A 21,441-nucleotide genomic window follows, 5' to 3' on the forward strand; every position below is an offset into this window, starting at 1 on the left:
GTTCCTTCTTGAATCTGCTCAGTCAAAAAAAAGATACCTAGGTGAATTCCAAAATTTTATTCTAAAATGCAAATCCTAAAAAATTGTGTTCTGAGTTAAAGCAGTGGACATTCCAGACGTCAAAGAGCAGCACTTCTGTGTCCAAGAACTGGAAGGTCATCTGGAAAATAGGCCATGGAAGGGGCAGTGCAGGAGCGCCTTGGGGTGATGGGTGCCCACACTGTCAGCATGTCCTTGTGCCCCCCATCCTGGGATGCTCAGCTGGGGATTCACCAAATGGTGCAAGTTTTTCTGAGTTGGTGGTGAAAATGCACACTACATTGCAGAAATGTAATTTTTTCCTCTTCAGGAAATGCTCGATATCATGAAAGCAATATACGACATGATGGGGAAATGCACCTATCCCGTTCTCAAAGAAGATGCACCTAGACAACATGTGGAAACATTTTTCCAGGTAGGTCACATAACATACAAGCTGAAAAGACTGCTCAGTGAGCAGATAAAGATTTTCATTGTTATAACATATCCTTACAATTCTGTAATCCTTTCTATTCTCTGTGGTTCCATTCCAAGTTTCCCAGACCTACTCATCCCACCCTGTTTTTTCAACAAAAGCTCTTTAAGCATAGTCCACTTACTATGACTTTTGAACTGGTTGTTCCTAGGCTGACATATAACTGAAATGAACAACGAAAAGGACTTGTTTCACACAGGAATTCAGGAGGAGAAACATACTGTGGAGGCTTGACCCTGTCTGGATGCCAGGCACCCACCAAAGCCTCTCCCTCACTCCCTGCCTCAAATGAACAGGGCAGAGATAATCTAACAAAGGGCTGAAGAGGTTATCATTGCTGATGGCTCAGCCTTGGCCAGCAGCAGGTCCTGGAGCTGGCTGGCTTTGGCTCTGCTGCACATGGGGGATGTTTCTGGCAGCTTCTCGCTTCTGTAGCTCTCCTGCTACCAAAGCTTGGCCACACAAACCCAATTCCTGTACTTTTTTTTTTCTTTTTTTAATACAGAAAATGGACAAGAACAAAGATGGAGTAGTTACCATAGATGAATTCATTGAGAGCTGCCAGAAAGTAAGTATTCAGTGTTAAGTACTGAATGTGTATCTGTTGGCTATTTCTATCACAGCCCTCTACAGATTTCTGGAGTGTCAGTGAGGGTGATCTTAATACCAGAGACAGCATTTTCCCGAGGTAGAATATCTATGTACACCATTACACAAAAACACTGGACAGTGTAAATAAATTTGTGGCCTGAATCTGCAGAAGAGCTGTTATACACAAGCTGTCATTGCTTATTCGACAGCTGTGCCATTATCCTTTCTCTCTTTAATAGTGTATTGTTTACACTTGGTGGAAAAAAGTTTCTTTACATTCAGATAAATATTTATTTCTATCTTCTGCTCATGCTGGGGCACACTGTTCTGTCACAACTGGCATATAATCATGGCAATAAGAATATTGCCTGAAAATTTATCATCCATGGCTGAGTTTCTCAGTGAGTTGTGATGTGCTTATAAGCAGTGAAGCCTTATAAAAAGAGAGTGCAAGGGGCTTGCAAAGTGTTGGATGGCAAGAGTGAACACCAGACAAGTTTTCTCAAGGCAAGGGTGTAAACTGATTGTGATTATCAGCCACAAGCCTTTATGCCACCCAAGTGGCTGTCAATTTCTTGACAGCAAGAAAAAAATTCTTCCAGCAGCTCCTGGCCCCTAGAGCCAGGATGGAGAACTTCTGAAGCAGGAGTTACAGACTGTTTTCACTCCTCTGCTCTTCAGAAACCAGCTTGTTCTCTGACCAGTAGGTGATATGAAGAAAGATAAGTTGTATTTTCATAAATTTAAGGAAATCCTGTTAATTTTTCAGTTTAAAATTGCACGAAAAAGAGACATGATAGAGCATAGGATTAGAATTATTAGCTTTTGGCAAAATAAGAGATTCATAGAATAATAGAATATGCTCAGTTGGAAGGCACCCACCAGGACAATTGAGTCCAAATCCTGGCTCTACACAGGACACCCCAAGATCAAGGTTGTTGTGTATAGTAAAGCATCAGATTAGACAGAGTGAATATGATAGGCCTGATTACATTATGTAAATTCATGTGGCCAATAAGCCTGATACTGTTTGTTACAGTAACAAATTTAAGAAGTTGTAGTAGTGGTCTGCTGATACCTTGCCCAGCAGACTGATTAATACAAAGCTGATAGAGACCAGCAATATAAGCCCTGCTTATTGATTCTTGTCTTCTATATCAAGAACAGAGTAATAAAGAGACAGATGATAACAAGACTATGAAGATAAATGCATTTAATTCATTTTTTAGGTTTTTAACTATTTGGAATAGGGAAATCTATAGATGCTCAAAGATGCTCTAGAAGCAGTCTATTTTTATACGCATCTGTAGCTATTTGTTGGAGTTGCTTTTTTGAGTGCAGCTACCTAGTAAGTGATACTTTGTTTGATTTTAATCCACAGATTTTGGGGGATAAAAGACAGCCAAGAGCTCTGCTAACTGTGGCTGTTCTGTGTATCCTTAGCAACAGGCACTGGGCAGTGTCTCATCTGTCAGCAATGCTCTGTTGCACTGACCGTGGTTCCAGCTTGTCAGTCTTGTTCAATACCAACAAAAGTCATTTCCTCTGCTAACACTGTGTGATCATCAGAAACAGAGATGAGATTCATTCCCCAGCTGAGGTCTGTAGCATTCTAGAAGTTAAATGACACATTAATCTGCATATGACAGCTATCATGGTGATGGGCTGAATGATTCATTTACAAAGAAAATTAATACCTTTAGTAAGGAATTGCCTGCTCTCCTTATCCAGTGCAATTCAGTCTCTCAAGTCCGTTAGAAGATTAATTTACTTGTTCTAAGTATTCAGAATACGCATGAGAGAGATGCTCTCTAAACTGGGACATGATGGAGACACAATGAATGCTACAGAATGCTATAATTGTCATCATGCTACTTACTTCACCTTCCCTTGCTTTTAACTTCAATGGTGGCTATGGTTTTTTGACACAAAAAGTATCTTGCTACCTAATTTTTTGTCTCTCTCCCAATTAAGAAATATTCTTCTTTTAGGACTTATGTGCTTCAAAGTGTGTAATTCATGTTTATATCAAGATTTGGTTTTGGAAATGAGGTTTGGGGTTGGGATTCAGAGAATCATAGATCATACTGAACTTAGTGATTTGCAGAAGTATATCCCTTTTACTCCTTTTTGCAATAACTAAAGGAAATGTGGCATGCTTACTTTACAAGCAAGAAGGAACACAGCAAAACATCTTTGAACAGAGGTTCTAATTCAGGTTCCTGGGGTTTGTTCCTGAGTTTTTTTTGTAGCATCAAGAGACTCTGGTATATTCTTAAACACTCATTTTGCACATATGTGCCTTTCTAAAAATTTGTGCTGCTCTGCTGAGCACTTGTTTGGCACAACTATCAGTGCAGTAGCACTGTACAGCCTGAGGTATACAGGTGGTTCAAGGCTCTTAATTCACATCCCATTGCAAAGAATGGCCTGTCCATTCAAAAAGTGTTGAAACAGTTATGTAGGGAATTATAAAGCTTTCAGGCTGTGAGCACTGTCTTCTCTGGACACTGGGTAGGAGGATCTGAGTAGAATGGTGCTTCCCCTCATCCTCCCTCCATCTTAGACAGGGAATGTGTATGACCTCATTTCCCTGCCCTCCCTACCCCAAACATGCATTTGAATGCCAGTCTACCATCCAGACTCCAGCAGGAGAAATGGACTATGCTGCCCTAGATACGCCAGACTGAGTCCCAGAAAGTGGTGGCTGTTTGTCTGGCTTCATATAAATTACCAAAGAGAAGATCTAGGTCTTGAGAAACAAGAGTGGGGGGTACCTCAAGAGCTAAGCACTTCCCAGTTCCTTACCTGCCTCCTTTCACTGATTGGGGCTGGTGGCAATGGGTCTGACTCGGGCATTGCCTCGTATCCACAGCAGCACCACAAAGAACAGTCAAAGGACTAAGGCATGCACAGTGCACGGGTGACTGTCAGGGCCAGTGACATTGGTCCTTCTGACAATGACAAAAAGGTTTCAGGCACAGGTGTTTTCTGCAGGAGTAACTCTTTCCATACACAGTGTTGATGGTTTGGGCTATCCTGAAAACAGCAAAGAAACCATTTCAAACCTACGAAAAACTAGCTTGAAGGAAGGTCAGGTCTGCCAAAGTTCATTCATCCAGGTTTGTGCTTCATATGGATGATGCTTCATATGCACTAACACCTCCCTTTGTCTTGAATTAGGAACTGTTTAACAAGTCTAATATGAAAATTTGTGTAGAAAATGTACTGAAAAAAGAGGCAAATGAAAAAGATACACTTGCCAAAGAATTCCAATGCAAGCATCTGGAGTTTTTCTGGTTTTTCAGTATTTCTTTTAAAGATGGCAAAAAAAAGCTACTAGAACTTATCATGTTCTAAATATTATGACAAGCCTGTATTTTCTTGTGAAGGCACTTCTAATTTGACTGACTAAGGGAGTGGCATTGGAAGACTTCCGTAAAGAAACAGCCAGCCTCAGAATTATGGAGTTGATTTTAGAAAACTACCAGTTTCATTCATGACAACACATACATAGTAAAATTGTTAGGAAGTGTCAAAACAATTTGCAGATTCAGAGCATGTTGTTTGCTTGCACATTTACTGAGATTAGTTGCTAATGTATATACAAAACATTTGTACTAATTATTTGACAAGTGACTTAAGTTAAACTGTTAACCTTACATCAGTGACATTCACTAGTTTATTGATGTTTCAAAGCAATGCAGTGAGGAAAAGAATCATTTATTTTAACTTTCAGTAATTTAATATAGCAGCTTTGCTATACAAAATTTTCAAGCATTAGCCTAAATAGTGTATTTTTGAAATGACATATCATTGCTTCTGTAAGTTATTTTATTGTACAAAATAGCACACAGATCATTCCTTACAGCAGCATCACTTCAGATGACATACAGAATCAAAGATAAAAAACCCCACTGTGCATGTTTCATAACATAAATTAAGCTAATTACTCAGATTTGTCATTTTCTACAAAGCAAATCACCCACTAGACTGAAGAGTGACTAATTTAACTGGAAATTGATACTTAACACGTCTTACTGGAAAATTAATGTACAGAAATCTCACATACTTATCAGTATTATTACTGAGATAACCTTTCTAAGATGTGGGTTTTTGATGCATATTTTTCATAAAACATCCACAAATAATCTATAATTCAGTCTTTTAATTCATTAAAATTAAAGATGGCTATATCATCTCCGAAGAAAGCACTAAAGAGAGGGATCATCACTGTGAGACCAGCAAATGCTAAACAAGCTTGTAATAAACTCTTATATTGTGTGTATATATATTGTTTTGTGCTGGCAAGTGTTGATCCAGAAATGCCAACAAATATGGCAACTGCAAGTAACTCTTTCTTCTATACACTGAAAAGTAAAGCTTACAAAGAAAAATATTTTTTGCTAATAGCTGTAACTGAGAGTTATTTAGTGATAAAATCTGGAGCATAGAGTGATGCATCGGTATGATATAGAGCTGGAAAGATTAATACTTTGTTTAAAAAATGCCTAATGCAAAGCAATCAGAAAGCAGGAAAAGTCACCATTTTTCAGTTTGAACACACAGAAAATCTGAATTGAGGAGATGAAGAGTGCCGTGGTGATACTTGTCAAACTGACTGATTTTGGCTCAGCAAGGGTGCACACTTCAGTCTGTTTTTCTTAGTCATCCCTAACTATGAAGCAGAAGCCTTAGGATTTTGTAAAAAGAATCCTGTGTACTGTGCACAGGACTAGCAATTATGTGTACAGATTCACCCTTGATACAACTATTCCAGTATTTCTTGTCTAGGTGTATTCTGTTATCCTGGATATAAACAGATAACCTCAGAAATGTTACAGATCTAATTTTCTTAATATGCTATTGTATTCTTGACAGAGTAGTTTTGGTTTCATTAATATACAGAAAAACTTATTTAAGCATGACCCATTAACAACCTTTTTCTGCTAACCATTCCTCCAAACAAGCTGAAAAAAGTGTTGCAATTAACTAAAATGTTCTACCACATTTCAGTATAGATATCCATCAACTACATTTGTAATGGTGTGTGATTTTTGGTTATGTGTTGTCTTTTTTTACAGGATGAGAATATAATGCGATCCATGCAGCTCTTTGAAAATGTGATTTAATGAAGACATTAGGTCCACAACTAATGGACAAATATGAACTATTCTGCAACATTATCTAAAAAATGGATTTCCCACTTTATCATAAATAAAGTTACTCAGCTTTACACTGAGAAATGTATTATGCAAGTAAATTTTTATTATAAACCCTTCCCAACAAAAAACCCTTTCTAAATTATACAATCTAGCACTTTCACAATGGCTATTTAGTTAATAGGACTCTACTGAAAAATCAGGTTCTTACTACAAACTCAAAAAAATACAACTGATATTATGCACCTTTATTATCATTCCAACCTCTAGTTAAAATAGATACAATTACACAGAGAATAAATAAATATTCTTAGTTTTGCTACTCATTTGTACTGGACTAAGGTCCAGGTGTTAAAACTTCTTCTTAAATCTCAAGCTTCTAATTTTTACAGAGGCATTACAATTTATTTTCTTCTCATATTTCTATAGTGTAGTCCTTATTTTTGAATAATATTTTGAGTTAAAATGCTATAATAAATGTGCAATGCACACCTTGCTATAATTGCCTCCCAACTTTGACTTGTTTTTCTCTTCAGAAAAAAAACCCAAAACCCAAACATAACTAAACAGGTAACTTGAGAGTAAGAACTGTTATAAAACAAAAACAAACAAACAAACAAACAAGTTGCTTATGGGTATTCTTATTCCCTAAAAAATATGAGTAAACTTCTCTCAATCTCACCAAGCAAGTATGCACTTAATTTATCATGACAGGAGTATCAGAAATCTTACATACTGTATTTTTAATTCTTCTTGGATGTGTATGAGAAGTTCTTTGCTTAAAATTAAAGATCTTCTGACTTCCAACTTCTCATGAAGAAACCTTAACTGGATCCTAACACTGCTTTCCTAAGTATGTGTCTTTCTGCCTTTAATGAAGAAAAAGGCATGAAATTTTGAAAACTGCCATCCCACTTTAGTGCTGAGAATGAACATCACTACATAGTAACCTCCACTAATAATAACTGCTAGAGGCTAACATCTATTTCATCTTTTTGTAATACCTTTGAGACAGAACCAGAAAAACAATGAAAACTTCAGCTATATATCATCTATATGTGATAAATGCTTTACATTTTTTAAGATCATTTCTTCATAAGATTGGAGCTACTTAATTCTGAACCTAGAAAGATTCTTCTAAGAAAGTATGCATATAAAATATAACATTGCCCCGCCATCCATGTAATTTTTAAGATATATTGTCCACAGAGTCTACGCCAATACTTCAAAATAGGTGAAATGCTATCAGAGATAGGCCGACCTTCATTATGACATTGCTGCAGAAAGTCTGAAAGGGGATTAATGAAGTAGAAAGAAAGTTACAAGAATTATTTTGTAAAAATAAATCAGGTATCTATTCTGGTGTAGAGATGGGATGTTAGAGGCATGTTGAAGGCTGCTCTGCTATCACCAGTGTAGGTTAAGAGTAGTACAATACATGTACACCTGAAATCTGCTGTAGCGTGTTTGTGTAAACTAAATGTGCACATTTTGTAAAAAAAAAAAAAATAAAGTAAACATGAAGAAAAAAAGGACCACGATCAATTTTTTGAGTTGTTAAATACCTGCTGGCAAAAATGCTTATTGAAGAAGTACTTTTTTTTAAAAACATAAATACGTTTATCTTGACTTAGCACAATTCTGATCTTGGCAGAGATCGGTCCTGAAGTGAATTTCAGTCAGGCTGTGGTAATTTAAAAAAAAAACTTCTGAAATTGCTTTCACATGACAGACTTTTATTAATGCTCTATGCATCAGCATCTTCTTATGAAAAAACATCCTTTCCAACAACTTTAAATGTCAGAATTGAATATTCCTCAGGGGAAAACCTTTGGTCAAATTTTGTTACTTTCGTTAACTCTCCCTGACAGTGTACACAAATACAACATGTCCCTGAACAGCATTTATTACAAGAACCAATTAGGAATTATTTTGCATTCAAATTCAAATACATTAATAGACAAATGCTGTAGCCTCCAAAGCTTGACAGCCAGGGAAGCTGGCTTGTACAATCTTCTTTTTGTCTTTAACTTATATTTTTCATAGCTTCCATGTTCAGAAGTTTATTGACTCGTCTGGACCTGAATCCGCAAGCAAATCCCAAGCATATCTGTAATGTTACTGAACTCAATTCAAAGGGAGCACAGTGTAAGTATTTCAAAGTTGCCTCTTCCACCCAGCTCCCATTCAGTAGGCTCAAAGTTAACAGGAATTAATTAGCTGAGCAAAACCTCAGCTGTGGCTCTGTGGAGCAACCTGATGCCTCTACACTGTATTCTCCAGAGCCTCTCCAGGCTCTCAAACCAAAATGCTGAGAATGCACTGAGCAAGTTCAGCTTTGGATCACATGCTGCCTGTTTACTGGGTTCAGCTTCACACCCTTAAAAGCTGACTCTTAAGAAGTCTGAGAGGGCTCACAGTTCTGTGTCTAACCTAGCCCCCAGGAACCTAAATGTGTCCATCTGTGCTGTGTCACAAAAGAAGTTATGTATTTCAAAAGCAGCTATACATATGTGATTTAGCACCAAGTTAAATTTTATTTAAGTAATTACAACAAAATTATTTTGCATCACACAAATATACAAAGCATATAAAGCACTGCAGATATAATACATGAAATTGTAATTAAAAACTAAATAAGAATCAATATTTATACTACACTTGAAATAATAGCACATTAATCAGCGTCATCGTAAGTCAAATGCATATACAAATATACAAAGAAAAGTCTTCCATAATTACATATGCACAAACTGATAAGACTCCTGCTCTCCATCATACAGAGGAATAATTATTATTTTAAGGGAATATATTATACCCCAAATAAGTGTCAGTGATATTTACAGACAGTTTCTTTCTAAACTTCACTTTACAGTATAAATCACTACAGTTTCCTTGTTCAAGAGTAGATAGAACAATAGGTTGGAATTTTAGATTTGATGATCGCCACAGTCGCCTGTTGAAGAAAACAAAACAAATTTAAACAAAATAAGAGGCACTAGCAGTACATGTGACAGTACTCATGAAGTCTGTATAAACTGCATAGTTCACTTTTACTTAGTTATCTTTACTATTATCAAACAGTAGAAAGCCAAAAAGTTAATATTTGCTGAGAAATTTACTGTCAAAAGGGCTGAAAATAATGAACTGAGAAAATGCACCATTGTGATAACTAATGCTGGGGAGTAAACATCCAAAATAAGGGACATGAAAACTCAAACATCCGAAATAAGGGACATGAAAACTCACACCTTAAAGAGGTCACAAATATATACATGAAGTAATAAGGATTTTTATGTAGAGGAATGATGTTCTGGAAGGGATTTCCAACAAAAGTAAGAATCATATGCTTTATAACAATTTAGAAAAAAATTGATAAATTAATTGGTTGGATTATATAATATTGCTTGTAATCGCAACTTAGTAGTTTGTTTCCAGTTTTTTTTTGCTTTGTCTTAATACAGTCTTTTTAAAAGATATACAGAAAGACCTACTCACAAAACAGGTAAGACTACAAGAAATCAGGGGACTGACAGAAGCATTAGAGGTTAATAACTCACTGGATTAATTATATTCTCTAGACGTAAATTTTCAGAAACTTAAGACAAGCTGTAATTTTCCTTTTTTGTCTCAGTTCATACAAATAAAGAACTTTCATTCTCCTTCATTTTTCATGATGTTTTTCAAGTCTGTAATCCAAACACTGCTACTGCTCTTAAATGAACATATGCACATACAAAAATGAAGAGGCAACTACTGATTATTTGGGCACCTACTGGCTAAGGTGCACAAGCTCAGTACTGCTAGACCTGCCTGTATGGTCCCTGATCCTCAGGTTATTCCTATTTGTTATGAATAACCATTTAATATAACACATGCAACTGTTCATAGGATCAAGAAAGCAAGAATTTTCTTTTCTAGATGAACATCTAAGTCAATATCCCTCATTTTTTCTCCTTTTCTCCTTTGTGCACAATGTACAGCACAACATTTGTCAAAAAAATGTTCAACAGAAGAAACCTCTGCTACCATCTATTACTTAAAGCATCTTTTTGATTTATAGCCATTGTAGATCCAAACTCTGGGTTAACCAGGGTGGGCTGGAATGTGAGTGTCACATTCCCTCAGGAAATAGCATAAACAATAAACTAATAGTGGGAACAGGCAGGCATCATCAATAACAGAAAAAAGTAACTTTTTGCAGGAGTAAATCTTGTTGAGAAGCATATTTAGTCCCAGAAAATGGAACACCAAGCATGTATCCCAGCCATACTGAAGCAAGAACATGGCAACAAAACCAGAGATGAAAGCTGTTCTGACAAAATTGTATTAAAAAGTGTAGATTACTGAATAAACATCTGATCTACTCACCCTTCCACCACAGTGCTCCAACTTTTGTAAAGCAACAGTAACTTCTTCTCTATATTTCTTGTCCATTAATCTCTTTAAAAGCTATTAGAAAAGTAAAACAAAAAGGTTTATTGCACAATAAAAATATATGCAAAGAGGCAATAATAACCTATCTTGTTACTTTATTCCATCTTACTTTTGCAAAATTAAAGCCACAAAGAAACATTATTTTATAACCTGTAACTGATGTCAAAGTATGCAACTCAATAAAAGCAAATAGAATAAAAAGTTAAGAGAAACTTAAATTCAAAGAAAACTGATCTGCTAACCCACAAAAATATTTCTCTTTCATTTACCAAACAAATTGGAAAGAAATATCCACTTTAACAAAAGTCATTCTTAAAGAATTGTCCACATGAAAAGTTAACTTTTATTATCATGTGCATTGAAGGAGACTTCTTGTAGTAGAAATACTTCAAAAAAAAACTGCTGTAATTTCGCTTCTGTACTGATTGTCAAAAAAGTCTTTTTATTTTGCTGTAAAAGTGCACTTTGCAAGCGGGTTAAAAGAAACCATGAAAAGCCTGTCTGACAGATGAAGAATGTCCCCAGAATAAGTTGGAATAAAAATACTTCTCATAATCCCACTCAAAGCTTATTTAATGACAACTTCCTCATGCAGAAGTCCCATCTGAAAGGAATGGGAATATTTGTTTCTGTTAATGTATTAAAACGTTTATGGTTTTGCGAAGATATTCAGACTTAAAATTAAAAACTCATTTTGCAACAAATTTTCCTCCAAAACAAAGCATCTGCATGTTTCCATAAATCGGAGAGAGAAGACTTCCATTATTCTCCAGTTTACATTAACAGGAGTTTTTGGACCTTGCCAGAACTTTTTAAGTCACCATGTTATAAAAGAGCCAAGGACTCACACTGGGAACTGTATGAAATAATGCTTTTCATGGAACTGCTGAGTCCTCCACTGTATCTCTGCAGTTAGTATAGTAACATCTCAATAAGAATGTCATGAAAATACAAATGATTTTTTATTACAGCACTAAAAACTTACATTTGTGAGTAGAAGCTTAAGATAATCATTAAGAGATGGGCCAACAACAGCACTTAATTGCACTAAAGCATCCAATCCCCTTCCAAATACTTCATCATCTGCATGTGCCTTCAGAAGGGGAAGAAAGAAAAAAAATCCTGTAAGATTCAGACAAAGTAAGCTTTTCTAAATGGCAATCTCTGCATTATGATTGTATGGAGTAGTTTTAGGCACTAAAACTACTGTGCAATTGCTAATTGCTATAATGATAGAAATTTAGAAAGAGAAGTACAATATGACTGAATATAAGTCTCTAGAGGTCAAATTTAAAGGCAAGGCATATTTTCAAAGTGGAAAACAAAAGCATCCCTCAAATTTCCACACAACTCTTGCATTTCTTCTGAGACAAGAAAACTAATAATTTACTATTGTTGAAATAAAAAATGTGGCATGTAGAAAAGTTTGCTACACTGATAATTTCAGTATTTCACAGCACATTAGAAATAACCTGTCAAATGCTGATATGTTGAAATTGAGAGACAACATTTTAGTTTAAAATGTAATGAATTCTGGGTAATTTCTATGTAATTCATAGCAATAACTTTCTTTGCTGGAGAAACAGAGGAGCCAATGACTTTCTGCCTCAATTAATTTAGTCCCCTGCCAACTACACCTGCCAGCATTTATCAGGCTCTTATCTACTTCTACAGTTCTTTGTCATCTTTATTTCTCCCATAGGAAGTTTCTTCTGTACCTGACTTCTCCAGTGGTTTAATTATGCTGCTTTTCCTTTAGCAGAGAAATAGGCTAATAACAACTTATTTTGGTTTCATACTAAATTATAAGTTTATTTAAACAACTATTTTTCCTCTCCAGCATCTGGGCCCTGAAATTTTTCTTTTCAACTAGAAATCATGGACTGCTTGTCTAGTAGAAGATTTAACAAGACATAATACCAAAACAGTGCAACAATAAAAATTATCAGAAGAGTAATATTAATTAGAGGAAGAGACAAGAATTATTTGTCTAATTTTGCCTTTAAGCTAAACCAAAGATAACACACAATTCCATACTTCTGTTACATCTCTGATTTGAGATCAAAATTAATTTTCAAACTTCAAGCCATCTCTGTTAAATCAGAACTGAAACACAGCTAGATTAAGGGACATCTACTTACTGAACCAGAAACGGGCTCTCAAAGACATGGAAAAGATCCAAAAGAGATAACCTTCAAACACAAGACCTCACTTTATATTCTGATGGTGTAGAAGAGTTAAAAACATTTTCTAAAATTAAGAATATGACCTCGAACACTATAAATGTATTCTCCCTTTTTCCTCATTGACATATTCTGGAGATGGTGCTGTGCAGGACGGGGAGTTGGACACAATGATCCTTGTGGGTCTCTTATTTTGGGATTCTGTTTTACCTTTGTAGCATGTTTTGAATTGTTACATGTAATAGATAAGCATTTATTCCTGCATATCCATTTTACTTCACATCATTTTTATTTTTTGCGTGTTATTTCATGGACATATAGAAAAGCCCACAAACATATGTATTTATTTCTGCTTACCTTTAAGACAACAGTTTCACAAAATTTTCCCATAGATACTGTCATATAGTTATACAAGGAGTTGTCCATCTTAATTTATATTTACAGACATATTTAGCTAATAAACCAAGGCAGGGTTAACAACAGAAAGAGAAATCATTCCTACTCCCCAAACCAAAAGCCCATGTGATAGATTTATTACATTAATATTAGCCATGTAGTTCCCACCAACAGCAGGGAAAAAAAAATCAAACCCATTAAAATCTCTGCATGAAGATTAAGACATACCAATGCAGCCTTTAAGACTGGAACTAGACGAGGCAGCAAGGGAATAACTTTTTCAGCAGCACCTTCAACCAGAAGTAATTGTTTAAAACCCTCCTTGGAAACAAAAGTATAGGGATGTTTTGTCTCTCTTAGTCCCTGTTGCAAATGTAAAACATGGTTTTCTTAATACTGAGCCTTCTTTTAAACAAAAACACATTTTAAAAGTTTCACACAGCAGCAAGACCATGTTTAGATTTTGTCAGATCAGTTCAAAACATAAAGTACATGAACTCCACCATGTGGAGCCACTGGGTACAGCTCTGCTCACAGAATATTCTAATTCATTTTTCTTTGACAATATTGAATATTAAAACTCACATTATGAATACTGCCAACTCAACCAATATTTGTACCTCAGTACCTTTAATCTAAAAACCCAAGGTATTTTTCCAATGAGACCATGAACTAGAACAGTCTATATTTGTATAGGGGTTTTGTACCCTGAAAGGAAAAAAGAACAGAAGGTGAACTATGGAAGGAAAGACACCCCACACCACATACCTCTCTGTTCAACACCAAAAACTTGTAGATAGCACAAAGATGCACATCTAGTGTAGGTCTGATTGGCAAAACTCAAAGATTTAAAGCCATGTGTCTGAAGCCTTTTTTCTTAACATAAAAGAAGTTTTATGTTACCTTAGGAATTGACAGTTTTGTTTAGTATTTAAAAAAAGAAAAAAAAAAGAAGAAACAAAGGGAAAAAGAAACAAAGAAAATAAAAATGAAAAAACAGGAAAAAAAAGGAAAAAAGAAAAAATAATGTAAGCCACCTCAGTATATGCACTTTATTCTACCTGCAGCATTGGATTCTGCATTTATTTAACCTGGAAGATATTTGGTGATAAATGTCACAGATGGTTCTGAGAAAACAGAAGCCTCAACATAGTGTACAGTACTTCTCTTCCACTTATTTACAGGATCCTATTTTCACTGTACTAATTCAAGCAATTGAGGAGAGCATTCTTACTTCATAAGGTAGGCGTTACATACAAAAATAAGAAAAACAATTTAGTTTACAAAAGCATCTGCAAAACCACAAATTTCATTCAACAGCTGGGCATCTGAGATGTGGTCTTGCATTTGATCAGTATCTTGAAGATAAAACACCTCTACCTAGCTCTCCCAGAAAGCTCTAACTAAAGAACTACAAATAGCAATGATCTTGACCATTTTCATTCATACAATATCCTCACAAGTGGGGTTTTTTTTTTATTTCTCTAGAAGCTGAGCCTAAACTAGCCAACGTAGATTGTTAAAAATTACATTTGCAAATAGGAAATGGTTGGGTGCTTAATGTTGCAAGAAATTGGGTTTACCTCTGCCAATGTTAAAAGAAGAGGATCAAAGGGAACAGTTTCAGGAGGGCATTCCCACTGCAGTTTGTGCTTTACTGATCCATGCACTAACCTATTTAAAGAATAAAGTTTTAACAAAATAACATATATTATAAATAATTTATTGCTAACACTATTTGCTATGAATGTATCACCAGTTAGTTTATTGTATTCCTACATAACATACACAATCTCAATACATAATGCTCTCCTCAGTGAAATTATAGGATCACAGAATCAACTAAGTTGGCCAAGACCTCTGGGATCATGGATTCCAACCTGTGTCTATGTGTAACGGTTAACAGTGCAATTATACTAAATTCCCAAAATATGTCAGTTTTCAAAATTCTGCTCCTAATCACACAGAAATCAGAAAATAAAAGTTATAAAAATTACAGATGTCTCTCATGCCAACACAGAAGATACTCCTTTTCCAAAGTTACTTATTTTGATAAGTATACCAAGAAACATTTTCCTCAAATAGCAATGGGTATGGAAAACAGTTGAAACTGAAGGAAAATCATATTGGAATTTACTATTTAATCCTAAGATACAAATAAATGTTTTAATACTACGTATTAATGATTATTTTATACAATTATATACATATACATCTTATTAATGATGGCTTATATTTTTTGATATTTTATGTAAATTTTGCATCCATGTGAAAAAACACCAGAATGTTGATTGTCTAGGCAAATATGTAACTAAGTAACTTAAAATACCCTAAACTTGTTTGTGAGTAGTTTTTTTTAATATTTCATATGCCTGAAAACTACAGAATAGGAAATTCAATAACATGTTGTCATACTACTAAGGCTGTGCAAGGTCTACTTATTAAAATGGCACTAATTTTATTATCTTTGTTAGTAGGGATAAGTAAATTAAATTACCTGAAAATATCACTTGTGAAAGATGCTTAGGAAACCAAGTGTGCACATACTTAACTATTTTTTTTTAAATGTGGCTTTAATATTAACACAGCATAAAAAAACAACCAAAAGAAGATAATTTCAAAGGCATGGGAAGTTGCTTTCTGATCTGAAAAGAGTTAAGTATTAGAAATTTTTCCACAATTGAATGGAACTAAACAACCTAAGTAAAAGATGAAACATGAAGAGGTGCATTTATTTAGTAAAAATAAAAACCAAACCCAACATACCTGCAGGGAATACCACCTCTAGCATATGTAGCAGCAAATGCAGATGATGGTTGAGAATAAGCACGAAACTGTAAGGACAGAAAAAAAAGCATTATTTCAGTATAACAGTAATGTTTTATAGCTATTATGAATATGTTAAAACAGAAGTTTACCAAAACAAGAACTTAATCACATGATTCTGAAACAAATAAAAAAAAAAGAACTGCAGCTATGAAGTGGAAAACATGTAAGTGATACACTTATCAGAAAACTGCTTTTAAGACTCATCAGTCTGGGGAGTTGTTAAAATTAATAAAAATGTACAATCAGCGGTCTCCTGATGGACTCACTTTATTTTTCTATTTTTTTCCTGCAAATGGTAATAGTGAAGTCTTACAAGTTCTTTTCTAAGCAGAGCAAGGAGCTCTCACTTCCCTGAAGCTCCTGTTGTTATTACTGCAATTCCATCTTGCATCTGGCAAGATGTGGGAGAAACCCCAAATATTAGGCAAGATGGTGGGAGGGTACTGCAAATGCACAGGGAGGTTCATACTGGGTGAGAATCTAGGAAAGACACACTGGAGAAGGAAACTAGAACTTTCAAGCAAGGAAAAGCTGCACAAATTTGGTTTTTATAATATATGTGCTTTTTATGCCTATGATCTATTATATTATTTATTAGCATGATCCTTTAATGTTGCTTTCCAGATAATACAAAAGATATTATGAGAGCATTCAGAAGGAAATACCATGAAATCTCAATTTTTATCTTTTGAGTGTTTAAACCTGCATTAAGATTAGCAGAATTGTGTTCATGGCTTATTTTTGGTCATTGTCCACTTGCAAAGAGATTTCAAGTAAAAAAGATGACCACATTAAAATATTCAGCCTCTGCTTATCAGTAAAGGACCTCTGCATTTCATTCACTTTCCAAAAAGCCTGTGACATTACTAGTTGCCAAATTATATGGCCTAGTGGTGAACTACAATTCATGCATTCAATGTTAGATCTCCAGACACAGGACTTCCAGGAAATAAACAACTGCTTTCATTACTACTCTCCCAAGAACACAAATTTTTCCTGAAAGATTACATACTCACAGTAACTGTGAGTTTCAAATAATGTTCACCAGCAATTAATTTGCCAGATTTTATGAGGCCCTGAATACCTTCAATATGACACCTCTTTCTTGGTTTCATTGCATAACTGAAATAAGTTTCCCTAAAGCAGCAGGTGCCAAAGCTTAGAAGTAAGAAAAAACCAACCATTTATAATGTTTAGCTCTAAATCTCTTTTTAGGGCAATAGTACATAAAAAATAGCAGTTACTATTCAAGCCACAACTGTACCAAAATACATTAGTGATGTAATAAACAATGTTATACCTTCAGGCATTTGAGCTTAGAAGATAAGGTATGTATGATCAATAACAAAAGTTTAATTTCAGATTAAAAAACAGGACCAGAAGAAGCATGGCCTGCATGCAATTTCATAAAATAAGGAACACTCTTCAAACCACAGATGGATTTTAACCAAACAAAACCACCACCACCACATACTGGATCAATAGTTTTAGGATTCAGCTTTGCACTAGGCTTTGGCTGTGATTCTGCAGAACATGTCTTGCTTTTCTGGGTTGAAGACTTTGTTTTTATTTGGATGCCTGATGACATTCTTAGAACATTGCTTCCTACAAAAAAAAATTTAAAACATAAAATTATTTTCATTCCTATATGACAGGATATGAAGGGTTAGAATGAGCAGCAGTACAGACCTCAGCAGAAGAGACCAGAGTCAAAAGGGTACTGTTACATCAGAAGAAAGCAACAATTTGAGGAAGGTCCAGAACGAAGGAATGAAGCAAGTACATTCAGGACACAAAACCCAAACCACAATCAATAAGAGATGAGAAAAGAAATGTAAGGCAGCAAAAAAAAAAAAAGAACACAGAAAATTAATTCCAATTCCACTAAGAAGAATGAAAGTACTTTTCTTAAAAGACTGCAAAAATAACAAACAAAAATACCTCTGACTACATCATTTAATACTGATTTAAGTACACTTATCTTCTGTAAGTCAATGCACTAGCTACACGTCACTACAAATGTATGCAACTGGATTCAAGTGTCCCTAATAAAAATAATAGTTCTCTACTTATTTACCATAACAAGTCTGATATTGTGATGAATAGTATAAATTATTCCTGAGATTACAAGATTTCAAATATTAATAAAAATATAAATACTGAAAACCCCAGTTTTGAATATTCTAATGGTCAGTAATTTTTGCTGTGGTGTATTCTGCCCAGAAAAAAAAACAATTTAGTAGATAAGACATTAGATTCCTATTGTGAAAAAACAATAGCACCATATAGAGATGAAAATATTAGGAAACAAACATTGCCTCAGGGATGAGCAGCGTGCTTGCTGTCCAGCCATCACCCTTGGTGACACTTATTTTTGTTAAAAATATTATCAAGTGCCAAATACTGAGACCAGGATGAAACAGAGACAGAATTGCCATGCTACTCTCTCACCCTCAGCTCTATCAGCCACCTGCCCTAATCTCTGCCACTCTTGCATGTGCACTCCTTGTTTAGCTTGGCTATTCTCATTCTTCCCTCTGAGCACGATTGCCAGTCAGGTACCTTTGTCATTATCTACATTGTGAAATCTTTAGGATTGCTTCTGTTTCTGGTTAGTGATAAGGTCCCAGTACATGTGTAGATATACTGCCTTTTAAACTTATGGAAAGAATTATATGAAGTGCCCAAATTTTACTGAATGCTGTGAAACAACATATAATAATTATTAATAAATCAGCTAAAATAAAATTGAAAGTTTAAATCGATACTTCTTGACAGATGATTTAATCAGAACTAGTGAATCAGTTCATCTACTGTATATTTTGTTTTCTCTTTCCTACCGTTTCCAGAATGTGGCCTGTCTCCACTGAAAGTCTTTTTAAAAGAAATAATACACCACAATTAGTCAATTAAATGTCTTCAGAACTCATAGAAACTTGCATGACACTTTTGGGAACTATTCTGTTTGTAAAATGGGAAACGTTAATATAAAAATAAATCTATTGATTTTGTATGTCTAAGTTCTAATCACATTAGTGTAAGAAGACAGACTTTTAACTGTCAGAAAATTAAAAATCAAAATCGTTTCATACTATAAAAGCACCAGATAAGTTCTTGACAGTAGCAGGATGTAGCACAAAATAGCATTATCTGTGGCAGACTTTGAAATGTAATAATACAATGTAATAGTCAGCTTTCTAATACCTGCATAAATATTTTTCTCAGAAAAGTACCTAGAAGTAATTGAGATGTTTTTAATTTTTTCTATTTTCCAAGTAATGAAAACACACGCTAAGGTACATTATGTAGCACTAACCAGAAGAAGTACTTTTCACAAGGAGGGCTCACTCTTCAGAGATGAAAGCTCTCGTGCAGTGAGGAGCTGCAAGGGTTTTGTGGAGAGATCAGACAGGTGAAGCACAGCCGTGAATCAAACAAGCGAGTTTGGCACAGAAGTGACCCATCTACTGGCAGATGACAGACTTCAAATCAAGGAGCGACACTTTAAACAGAAATTGGATAAGCACTTTTAAGAGACATCTTTCAAAGGAGGAAAAGCGCAGCCTGGAGTTCGGGATCTAGAAGTCACTTAAGGCAGGCAGGATGGAGGTCAGCAGGATCTGAAAGGCGAGGCTGCTCCCTTACCCTGCCGAGCGCCGACTCTCCCGGAGTGCAGAGGCAGAAACACATGAGGGGCTTCGAGCGCCGCCACGGCCGACAGCCTCAGGCAGAGCAGCTCCGGCGAGCTCCCACAGAGCCCCCGGCCCGGGCCTCCCCAGCGCCGGGGGACGCGCAGGGACCTCGCGGGAGCACGGGGGGCCGCCCCGCTGTGCTGGGCCCCTGGGCCGCCCCGGCTCCCGCTGGCAGGGCACGCCGGGCTCCGGGCACGCCGGGCTCGGGGCACGCCGGGCTCCGGGCAGCGCCGGGCTCTGGGCTCCAGGCACGCCGGGCTCCGGGCACGCCGGGCTCCGGGCAGCGCCAGGCTCTGGGCTCCAGGCACGCCGGGCTCCGGGCACGCCGGGCTCGGGGCACGCCGGGCTCCGGGCAGCGCCAGGCTCTGGGCTCCAGGCACGCCGGGCTCCGGGCACGCCGGGCTCGGGGCACGCCGGGCTCAGGGCAGCGCCCGGCTCGGGGCTCCGGTCAGCGCCGGGCTCTGGGCTCCGGTCAGCGCCGGGCTCTGGGCTCCGGGCACGCCGGGCTCCGGTCAGCGCCGGGCTCTGGGCTCGGGGCACGCCGGGCTCCGGGCAGCGCCCGGCTCGGGGCTCCGGTCAGCGCCGGGCTCTGGGCTCCGGGCTCGCCGGGCTCGGGGCTCCGGTCAGCGCCGGGCTCCGGGCTCGGGGCTCCGGCCAGCGCCGTCCCCGCGGGCCCCGGCGCCGCCGACGCTTCCTGCCAGTTGCCAGGGGAACTACGGGCCGCCGGCAGCCCAAACTTTCTCCGTGCTTGCTGCAGACGGAGCGACAAGAAGATTGAAGGATCTGTTTTGTTGGGCTTTTTTGTTTTGTTGTTGTTGGTTTTTTTTTTTTTTTTTCAGCCTATCTTGTATGCTGTGATTAAAAGAAGAACGGTGAATTTTCAGGTGACACCGCCAGTCGTTTTTGTTCCACTTTTTAAATACCTACCCAGGTATATAGTCCCCTGATACAATACTGAAAGTTCCACTGGAAATACAGCATCTTTTTGATGCCCAGATGTGATAAATACATTATCAGATCTGAGTGTGGTAAATTAGCTTTTGGGGAAAAGGCTACTTTTTCACTTGACCACAAGACTGCTTTCTTTCTTTCTTCAAGAAATCTGTATATTCATTGATGCACACAAAAATAAATCTTCAAGGAAAATGTCTCCTCGGTTTGCTTAAACTGGTTGGGATGGAAGCTTTCCACCTTACATTCTTTCTCGCTTCTGTCATTTCTGCTGCAGAACTGAATGTGGATAAGCGAGACTATTCTCATGATTTTCCACAGGAAAAAAAAATTGACAGTAATGAAAAGTAGTCATGGAATATTTGAAAAATGCCATTGGTGTTAGATTTTTGGCAATAAAGGTATTCATAATTACTTTTATCCAACATAAATACTTTGTATCTGCCAATAATGGCAAGTCAAAAGTGAGGACATCTGCAGAGTTAAAACAGGGCTGCATAACTGACAGCCATTGAAATGCATTAGTGCAAGATACTATTTGGAAATACAGAAAGAAAATATCTATAAATAATATTGGAGAAGCAAAGATTTTTTGCTAAGTATTTTCAACTAAACTCAAGAGACATTATAGTACTTTAACAGAATTATTTTACTGTTCCACAATACTGAAGGTAATAGAAAAAGTT

The 21,441-nt window shown here is 36.8% G+C and overlaps 2 protein-coding genes across 11 annotated transcripts in view; one reads left to right on the plus strand and one right to left on the minus strand.

The window, feature by feature from the left end:
* The window catches only part of KCNIP4 (potassium voltage-gated channel interacting protein 4), a 392,972-nt gene extending 385,202 nt beyond the window's left edge, over positions 1–7,770 (plus strand). For all 9 annotated transcript variants that reach the window (XM_059470686.1, XM_059470693.1, XM_059470688.1 and 6 more), the window contains 3 exons: positions 350–454; positions 1,020–1,082; positions 6,190–7,770. In XM_059470686.1, coding sequence (XP_059326669.1) covers positions 350–454; positions 1,020–1,082; positions 6,190–6,237 — 216 coding nt within the window. In that variant the 3' untranslated portion in view covers positions 6,238–7,770. The remainder of the gene's footprint in view (positions 1–349; positions 455–1,019; positions 1,083–6,189) is intronic.
* A 390-nt stretch (positions 7,771–8,160) lies between these two features.
* On the minus strand, positions 8,161–19,949 carry PACRGL (parkin coregulated like). Of its 2 annotated transcripts, XM_059470696.1 has the most exons (9): positions 19,758–19,805; positions 19,429–19,494; positions 17,587–17,717; positions 16,050–16,117; positions 14,867–14,957; positions 13,512–13,646; positions 11,690–11,797; positions 10,639–10,719; positions 8,161–9,223 (listed from the first exon to the last, which is right to left on the minus strand). In XM_059470696.1, exons 3-9 carry the CDS (start codon positions 17,698–17,700, stop codon positions 9,167–9,169), a joined length of 654 nt encoding a protein of 217 aa, XP_059326679.1. In that variant the 5' UTR covers positions 17,701–17,717; positions 19,429–19,494; positions 19,758–19,805; the 3' UTR covers positions 8,161–9,166. The 2 variants fall into 2 exon arrangements, with proteins under 2 accessions (XP_059326679.1, XP_059326678.1); XM_059470695.1 differs by lacking the exon at positions 19,429–19,494 and having other exon boundaries at positions 19,758–19,949.
* Positions 19,950–21,441: the final 1,492 nt, after the last annotated feature.

The sequence above is a fragment of the Ammospiza nelsoni genome, chromosome 4 (genome assembly GCF_027579445.1).
Source record: "Ammospiza nelsoni isolate bAmmNel1 chromosome 4, bAmmNel1.pri, whole genome shotgun sequence".
In the NCBI taxonomy this organism is placed as follows: Eukaryota; Metazoa; Chordata; class Aves; order Passeriformes; family Passerellidae; genus Ammospiza; species Ammospiza nelsoni.